At 53.7% G+C, this 9,190-nt stretch overlaps 1 protein-coding gene across 1 annotated transcript in view; it reads left to right on the plus strand.

Moving 5' to 3' along the window:
- Positions 1–9,190, plus strand: part of PLIN1 (perilipin 1) — a 14,889-nt gene that overhangs the window by 5,026 nt on the left and 673 nt on the right. Inside the window, exons 3-9 of the mRNA XM_011948349.1 lie at positions 1,326–1,530; positions 3,492–3,574; positions 4,786–5,050; positions 5,344–5,516; positions 7,217–7,408; positions 7,826–8,071; positions 9,071–9,190. Coding sequence (XP_011803739.1) covers positions 1,326–1,530; positions 3,492–3,574; positions 4,786–5,050; positions 5,344–5,516; positions 7,217–7,408; positions 7,826–8,071; positions 9,071–9,190 — 1,284 coding nt within the window. The remainder of the gene's footprint in view (positions 1–1,325; positions 1,531–3,491; positions 3,575–4,785; positions 5,051–5,343; positions 5,517–7,216; positions 7,409–7,825; positions 8,072–9,070) is intronic.

Below are 9,190 nucleotides of genomic sequence, written 5' to 3' on the forward strand. Positions count from 1 at the left end.
CAGGCCATTTCCAACTCGAGTTGGAATCCTGACTCTGCCACTTACCAGCTGTGGGATCTTGGGTAAATCACTTCCCATTTCTGATTGTCAGTCTCAATCTGAGGGCAGAGTGTGGAACAGGGGGATGGAGGCAAATTTCAGCTCAGCAAAGCTGTCCAACAAGGGACACAGGCCACTTTATGAGGGGGAGAGCTCTCATTCAGGCAGATATTTAAATATAAGTCTTGGCTGGGCACAAAGGCTCATGCCTATAATCTCAGTGATTTGGGAGGCTGAGGCAGAAGGATCACCTGAGGCCAGGAGTTCAAGACCAGCAAGACCTGCCCCCTCTACAAAATAAAAGTATTAGCAAGGCATGGTGTCACACGCCTGTAGTCCCAGCTACTCAGGAGGCACAAGTGTGAGGATTGTTTGAGCTCAGGAGTTGGAGGTTACAGTGAACTATGATGGCACTAATGCACTCCAGCTTGAGCAACAGAGTGAAACCCTGTCTCTAGGAAAATAATAAATAAATAAAAACAAATACAAGTCTACCAGAGAAATGATGGAAAGGATTCTTACCACAAAGTCCCCTGGGGGCCTAAGATTCTGTGATTCTGTGCAGTTGGGCAGATCTAACCCTACACATTCTACTAGGCACAGCCCTGACTGTGGTTCATGTATTCAGCTAACATTACTGTGCCATGCTTTAGGCTACACTCTGGGGATACAGAGATGAGTCTACGGGGAGTGAGATGAATACCCATAACCATAGCACGGTGTAATGAATGTGGAGACAGCCAGGGAGGGAGTGGTTTCCGACGCGATGGAGGAGAGTCTGGAAGCTTCACAGGGGAAGTGCTGGTCAAGTGGAGTCTTGAGGGAATGGCACTCTGCCAGGCAGCAAGGGCTATGGGAGGGAAGGTGAGCGTTCTAGGCAGTGGGGCCAGGATACACAGGCAGGGAGGCAGTACCTCAGAAAGACCAGAAAAATGTTTGGAGAAGCCACCAATCAAAGGTGGATTAAAACTCTATCAAAGGTATCAGGGGAGTGAGTTGGGGTGGGGGTGGGGGTGATGGGATCTGACTTGGCCCCTGGAGAACAGAGATTGCCTTGGTAGCTCTCCAGAACCTGGACAGTGACCAGGAGGACATGGCCTTGTTTTCCCCATGGGCTCTCCCATGCTCCCATGATTGGGGCATCTAGAGACCTCTTTGGCCTTGGTTCCTCCCAGGTCACTTGGACTCAGGCTAATTGCACCATTGGTCTCCATGACCCTGAGGTCACCTTCCTGGGAGGCTGGAGAGGGAGGTAGGACAACTTGAATGTGTTCCTTCCACACCAGGAGCAGGAGAATGTGCTGCAGCGGGTCCTGCAGCTGCCGGTGGTGAGTGGCACCTGCGAGTGCTTCCAGAAGACCTACACCAGCACTAAGGAAGCCCACCCCCTGGTGGCCTCTGTGTGCAATGCCTATGAGAAGGGCATGCAGAGCGCCAGTAACTTGGCTGCCTGGAGCATGGAGCCGGTGGTCCGCAGGCTGTCCACCCAGTGTGAGTCCTCGTGGCACTCAGCAGCTTCTGCTTATTCACTGCCTACCTGCCAGTCTGTCTGTCCGCCTCTCAGTCTGTCTGACTATCTGATAACTTGCTTGTCTGTCTGCTTAACTGCCTACATCCCATTGCATGGTCTTCTTATCTATGGATATAAAGGTATACATACAGATCTCTTTTCATCTATAGATGCCTATCTGTGGCCCAGCTGGCATTTGCCTAGGATAACAATGATGGCCAGAGAATCTGCAGGGGAAGGGAAGGCAGAGCTATGCAGGCAGTTGTGAGGTTGGGGCCCATGGCAGACCAGACACTCACTGTAGCAGCACAGGCAGCAGCAGCAAGAACCAGCAGAGTCTGGCAGAGGCAGAGGCAGCCACACTAGGGGGCCTGGCAGGGCTGGAGGGCATGGAGGGAGGGGAAAGCTGGCTGAACCCAGCAGCTGATGGTAGCGGCTCATGACGGGTGGGGGCGGCAGAGAGCCACTAGCCAGGGTCCTGGAGGCGGAAGACGGTTCTCTTACGGGCCTTACCAGGTGTGTACCACTCAAATTGTTCTGCCCCATCTGAAAATGTAGTCTCCAAGGCATAGCTCTTGACAGGGCTGAGGGAAATTGCAGTAATGCCAAAAAGTCTAGCACCTTCCACCATCCTAATTACAGAATTATGGGTAGCTGAGGACTCCACACAGCAAACAGGAGAGGACAGATGTAAAGTAGGCCCAGGCCCTGTCCCTGGCTGCAAGCTCCTTAAATAGTTTCCTTGAGTCTCATTCTGCCCAACTGGAAGACAGCTAAGTCATCTGGGCTCTCTGCTGCTTGAGAATTTTGTGAAGAAAAATAAGGTATCCGGAGAAAGAATATATGAAAGAGTATAAAGAACTCTCTTTGAAAGCTGTGGCCATGCCGGGCGCGGTGGCTCAAGCCTGTAATCCCAGCACTTTGGGAGGCCGAGACGGGCGGATCACGAGGTCAGGAGATCGAGACCATCCTGGCTAACACGGTGAAACCCCGTCTCTACTAAAAAATACAAAAAACTAGCCGGGCGAGGTGGCGGGCGCCTGTAGTCCCAGCTACTCCGGAGGCTGAGGCAGGAGAATGGCAGGAACCCGGGAGGCGGAGCTTGCAGTGAGCTGAGATCCGGCCACTGCACTCCAGCCCGGGCGACAGACCGAGACTTCGTCTCAAAAAAAAAAAAAAAAAGAAAGAAAGCTGTGGCCCCCAGTGGCCATGGCTGCAGAGCCGATGTCCCGGCCGACCCAGGCAGGATCCCCTTGAAGCAGGTGCATCTCTGATGCAAGCCCACTCTCCAGGGGCAACTCTTTTCCCTTCCCTGCCACCCTCTTCAGACAGCTGACCATCTCAACACCTAGTGGTTAAAAAGAAGAGCATGGACAGCCTGGGGCCTGCACTGGCTGTGCTGGGAGTTTGTCATGTTGAGAGCTAAGCAGGCCCAGCTCCAAGGCCTCACTGCCATCTGCCTCCCTCTCACACCTCTCTTCTCCCTCCTTATGCTCACTCAGAGTCCCCATGCAGGTACGGAGGGAAGAGAAGGAAGGAAAGAACAGTACTTGTTGGTGATTCATATAGCTGCCATCATTCTTCTTCATAAAAATCCTGCCAGGCAGGCACCATTAATTCACGTTTTACAACGTAGGAAGCAGAGGCTCAGACAGGCTGTGACTTGCTGAGGCCACAGGCTGCTTAGACGTGGTCACTTGGCCTTTTGAGTGCAGGTCTCAGTGACTCCAGAGTTCGCACACAGTTGTAAGAAATTGGCCCGGGTCTCGAGGAGTCCCTGCAGACGGGCTAAAGAGGGCAAAGGGCCTGGGGCCCAGAGATGCTGGGGAGGCAGCAGGCCTTGGGATTTGAGGACTCCAAGTCACTTATTTGGCACAGAGGCCACTGCTAGATTCTCATGGAGACAGGCAGCACTCACCCAAACTCGACCCTTTCCTTCCAGTCACAGCTGCCAATGAGCTGGCCTGCCGAGGCTTGGACCACCTGGAGGAAAAGATCCCAGCCCTCCAGTACCCTCCTGAAAAGGTAAGCCCCTTCCCACCTCTTGAAGCCTCCCTGCACTCTGTCGTCACCACCTCTCAGGGAGGAGAGGGCAGGGGCTGCTGATGCCGTGACTGGAAGTCTGTGTCCCATGGTGAGCATCCTCCAAGGCCAGCAGAGGCTGCCTGCTCCCAAGGCCACACCATACAACAGGCTCCTCTTCTCCCTGTGAAGCTAAATGGAGTTGGGGTTTCTGGGACCAGCAGGCACGAGCCCAGAGGCAAACCCAAATAGGAGCTCTGGCAGGTCCCACTGCCTCCGGATACCACACCCTGGGATCTGAGGTTCCACAGTCTGCCCTGGACCACTTGGCGACTACAGCTGCTTAAGGTCATGAGTCACACTCATTCGATCCCAGGAGTGTCTCCCATATCCTCAAGATCCAACATTTTATGGACCATGAGATTGAAAGTCACTTTACCTGGCTACATATTTATTAGGTAGTTGCTATGATAAGGACTCATTTTTGGTGCTTCTGGGGAATAAGCTTCAGTCTCTGACCTCATCTATCTCACTGACCAACTACCCTTCCCACAAACGTGTACTGAGGCCTACCCTATGCCCGGGGCCATCACCTATGCTTTATCAACTACTCTCACTTAATCCTCTTGTCAACCCTCTGGGATAGGGGTTGTTATCTCCATTTTACAGAGAGGAAACCAGTAAGTGGAGACAGTGAGAGCAGGTCTGTTCAGCTGTGAGGCCTGTGTCCTTTGCTCCCCATTTTTCCAGATTAAAGGCAACATTTTTGTCACAAAGGCACTCCCAGGATAATGAAGAAAAAGATAAATTATTTCAATGCAGAACTTGTAGGAAGATCAAGCACACCTATAAATCAATAGAAATGCTGTGTTCTGAGGAAAGGATGAAGGAGATTCCTTGTGAGCATGTGGGTATCAGGACAGGTAACACCAACGAGGAGTCTTTGGGGTCATCCTCACAGGATGAGAGGGATCTTGACAGGCAGTGATGGGGGTGAAGAAGCCAGGAGATCCAAACGGTTGGCACAAGGAAGGTTGGAGCCCTCTGCCTTTAAAGCCTAGCTTAATTCCAGGTACCCAAATATCAGTACCAGTTCCCTGGGCCTTTAGATGACACCTTCCTGGGACCTGGGCTCAGGCCACCAGACCCTGAAAGGGTGGCCCTTCCAGGGACTGCAAGACCACATGCCTAACACCCCCACCAACTTCCCCCAGATTGCTTCTGAGCTGAAGGACACCATCTCCACCCGCCTCCGCAGTGCCAGAAACAGCATCAGCATTCCCATCGCGAGCACTTCAGACAAGGTCCTGGGGGCCGCTTTGGCTGGGTGTGAGCTCGCTTGGGGAGTGGCCAGAGACACTGCGGAATTTGCTGCCAACACTCGAGCTGGCCGACTGGCTTCTGGAGGGGCCGACTTGGCCTTGGGCAGCATTGAGAAGGTGGTGGAGTACCTCCTCCCTCCAGACAAGGAAGAGTCAGGTACCTGCCATTCGGAGGCTCGGCCTGGGAGTGAGTTGTCACACACACTGCCTGGGAATCAGCAGGAGGTAGCAGGGCTCATCCAGCCACTGCTCTGGAATAGGGAAGGCCAGTGGGATTTTCAGATGGATCCCACCCCCACCCATCTGTAAAGAGGGAAAGTGAATTGTGGAACTCACCAGTGAGTTTGTGGTGGAGCTAGAACACCTGCTTTCCAGTCCTAGACATGACCCAGAACTCCCCGGCCCCTCTCTTACTTGTTTTCTCTTTTTTCCCCCTAAATCCCTACCCAGCCCTTGCTCCTGGACACCAGCAAGCCCAGAAGTCGCCCAAGGCCAAGCCGAGCCTCATGAGCAGGGTTGGGGCTCTGACCAACACCCTCTCTCGACACACCATGCAGACCATGGCCCGGGCCCTGGAGCAGGGCCACACCCTGGCCATGTGGATCCCAGGAGTGGTGCCCCTGGTGAGTATCTGCCCTGAGCTCTGACTGACCCCGTGCCTGGGAGCCTTGTGGGCCTCTTAGTACCTCCCATCCCCCACCCATCGCCCCTTCCTGTCCTGAGAACATTCTCTCTTCCAACCTGGGCTAGGACTTTAGTTCTAAGGACAAGAGGCCTTGAGAGGGGTAGAGGGATGGCCTTCCAGACCACAGGGAAAGAGAAGGGACAGGATGTTAAGCAAGGGCAGGCCTGTCTTGCTAGAGTACTCCTGCCCTACCACTCACTTCTATCTCCCCCATTTCCCTCTGAGTCTCCCCCAAGCCCCAGTCTTCATCCCCCCAAGTGGGCCTCTTTCTATGGGTCTTCCCACCTATAAGACAGCAGGACTTCCAACTGCTATGCAAGCACTAGGGACTGTCATCCTTAAATAAACAAAGTACACAACCCATTTTGTCAGGGAGAGTGTACCCAGCACCAATGCACCCAAGGTAAATTTGCCCTTTCTAGGCCCAGGGAGAGTTAACTCCCCACCACTCCCCACCTCCACCTCTCTGTATTTTAGCAGAAATAGGCTGGATTTTTTTCATAAGGAATTTTAGTAAGAAACTAGTGCCAGAAAAGAAAATAAAACAACATTAAAGCATAAAGGTCAGCAAACAAGATTACTACTTTTCAGCCATCTTTTGAGCAGTACTTTTAAAAGCATCATCAGGCCTGGATCATTCATTCAAGCAAGTGTTGCCCCTGCAGGGATACAGGAGTAGCAGTTCCCCTCAGTCCCCTGCATCAATAAGGCTGAGACTGAGTCACATGCCTGGGCCCGGCCTGCAGTGGGCAGAACCTCACATGCCACCATTCACATGGAATAGAGTGGCATCCCCAAAAGCTGTGTAATAAGGAGGCTCTGTTTGTGGGGCTCCCTAGAGGTTTAGAATGTGCCTCAGGAGACACCAGCCCATTGCTCAGTCAATTTCTTCCCATGGGACACTCTGGTTCATTGAGTTTTTCACTCTTTAGAGATCTGGAGGAGTATCTATCAAAGCTAACAAACATATATCCTATGGCCCAGCAATTCCACTCTTAAGTTGTATACCCAACAGAAATGAGCACTTCAGTCTCCCAAGACAAGTAAAAAATGTTCAGATCAGCAATATCCTTAGCTAAGAACTGGAAGCAATGATAATGCCCATCTACTGTAGGATGCGTAAGTTACGGGAAATTCGTATGATGGAATATTACACAGAGATGAAAAAGAAGGAACTACTTCCATTTGCAGTAACATAAGTGAAACTAACACCATAATATTTAACTAAAGGAGCTATTAATGAATGAATACACATGATGTGACTTCACTTATATGAAGTTCAGAAATAGGTAAAACGAAGGCATGGTGACAGAGATCAGGATTGTGGTTGCTCTTGGGGGAATATGGACTGAGTGGGGGACACAGGGAGTCTTTGGGTGTTGAAAATGGTCTATGTCTTGCCCTGTAGTGGTTACACAGGTGTGTTCTTATAAAAATTCATAGAGCTTACACGAAAGATGTGTGCACTTTAGTGTATGTAGATTACCATTCAATAAAAAGTTTCAAGAAAAGTCTGCTGGGGCCAAGCCCTGCTCACCACCTGGCCTGGACCCCGGGGGCGAGGGGCTTTGGCTGCTGTGGCTCCCTGGTCATCAGCAGGGGCAGTTGAGCCAGCAATCTGCTGCCATCCTCCCTCAGAGCAGCCTGGCCCAGTGGGGTGCCTCAGTGGCCATGCAGGCGGTGTCCCGGCGGAGGAGTGAAGTGCGGGTGCCCTGGTTGCACAGCCTCGCAGCCGCCCAGGAGGAGGATCATGAGGACCAGACAGACACAGAGGGAGAGGACATGGAGGAGGAGGAAGAATTGGAGACGGAGGAGAACAAGTTCAGTGAGGTGAGGGGGAGAGTGGGAGCCTCAAGGTCGTCCAGTCCACAGAAGTGGTGAGAAGCAGAGGCATAGGGTGAACTCAGGAATTCTGGCCCAGATGCAGGGGCATGGCATGTGTGTGCAACACCCTTCACCCCACCCCCAAATGCCCAGCTGATGAGGGACTTCCATGTCATTCTCTCAGCTGATCCTTGCAACACTCTGTAAATAGGCAGGGCAGAGATTATTGTCCCATTTTGCAGAAGAAACAGAGGTTCACAGAGGGAATGTGACCTGTCCAAGGCCACATTGCTAGTGGCAGAATAAGCCTGAAGTTTTGTAAATTTGGTATTCTCATGCTTTTCCCTTGAGCTCTGGGGCTGGTGAGGAGGGAAGGGTCAGGGGAGTTACTGCAGGAGGCACTGACCCTACTCTGGCCCCCAGGTAGCAGCCCTGCCAGGCCCTCAAGGGCTCCTGGGCGGCGTGGCACATAACCTGCAGAAGGCCCTCCAGACCACCATCTCGGCTGTGACATGGGCACCTGCAGCTGTGCTGGGCATGGCAGGGAGGGTGCTGCACCTCACACCAGCCCCTGCTGTCTCCTCGACCAAGGGGAGGGCCATGTCTCTATCAGATGCCCTGAAGGGCGTTACTGACAATGTGGTGGACACAGTGGTGCATTACGTGCCGGTGAGTACCACCCCTGGCAAACTGTTAGTGTCCCAAGGGGGCCCGGACAGGGCAGATAAAGTAGATTTCACCGAAGGGGATGCAGTCCCCCTCCTTTCCCCTATTCCTCTGGAGACCCCCCTGCAGTCCTCAGTGCCCTGGCAACATTTTGACATACTGGGCCTCTCCCAGCCCCAGGAGTATAGAGGCCCATGGCTCTGGCCTAAGGCCTCTCCCCACGGCTCCTCCCACGTGCTGGTAGAGGAGTCTCCAGCCATTAGTCCTGGGATCCCAGTGGTTCACCTTCACCCCTTTGCTCCCAACTGAAAGGCCGGGCAGGTGCCAGGCAGGTTTGCATGCTGCTGCGCGGGAAGTGGTTGGAGAGACTTCCGGGGCACCCTGAGGGGTGGGCCATGAGTTCCAGGGGACAGCAGCAGGCTCCACCCAATTCTATCACCTGTGGCCAATAGGAAAAACCCAGGGGATACCAATGCCATCCCTTTGGGAGCCTCTTTCCAAAGCAAGTTATAGGTTATGCGGACCTGAGTGGGGCTGGTCAGGGCAGAAAGCACCCTTAGAGCTGGTAAGGGGGTGGGTTACTCAGTCACTCTAGCAAGCAGCATGCCAGTGATCTTAGCAGACCTCCTGTTCACCCTGCGCTCGGGCCAGCCCCAGGAAGGTGTACCCATCCCTGGCCAGGTCACTGTGTGGGCTGCAAGGAAGAGTTAGGAAAGCTGATGACCTCCCATTGAGGGTTCCCCTCAGGGAGGCCTAGGGGATCCTGAAACTTTGGGAGGCTTGGCTTGCCTGAGCGGCCACCTGGTCCATGGAGAAGCTCAGAGTGGGTAGGACCTCAGGGCTTTCCCCGGTGCCCCCCAAACTACTGAACCGCTCCCCAGCCTGTGGCCTCCTGACGGCCGCTCCCAGTGAAACAATCGAGGGACCCGGGAAGGGGCAGTGGGTCAGAGGCGCGGGGACCAGGGCCAAGCCAGGACTCTAAGGTGGCTGCCGGGCCCTCAGCTCCCCAGGCTGTCGCTGATGGAGCCCGAGAGCGAATTCCGGGACATCGACAACCCACCCGCCGAGGTAGAGCGCCGGGAGGCGGAGCGCAGGGCGTCAGGGGCGCCATTCGCCGGCCCG

This window comes from Colobus angolensis, unplaced genomic scaffold (assembly GCF_000951035.1).
Source record: "Colobus angolensis palliatus isolate OR3802 unplaced genomic scaffold, Cang.pa_1.0 Scaffold278, whole genome shotgun sequence".
Classification (NCBI taxonomy): Eukaryota; Metazoa; Chordata; class Mammalia; order Primates; family Cercopithecidae; genus Colobus; species Colobus angolensis.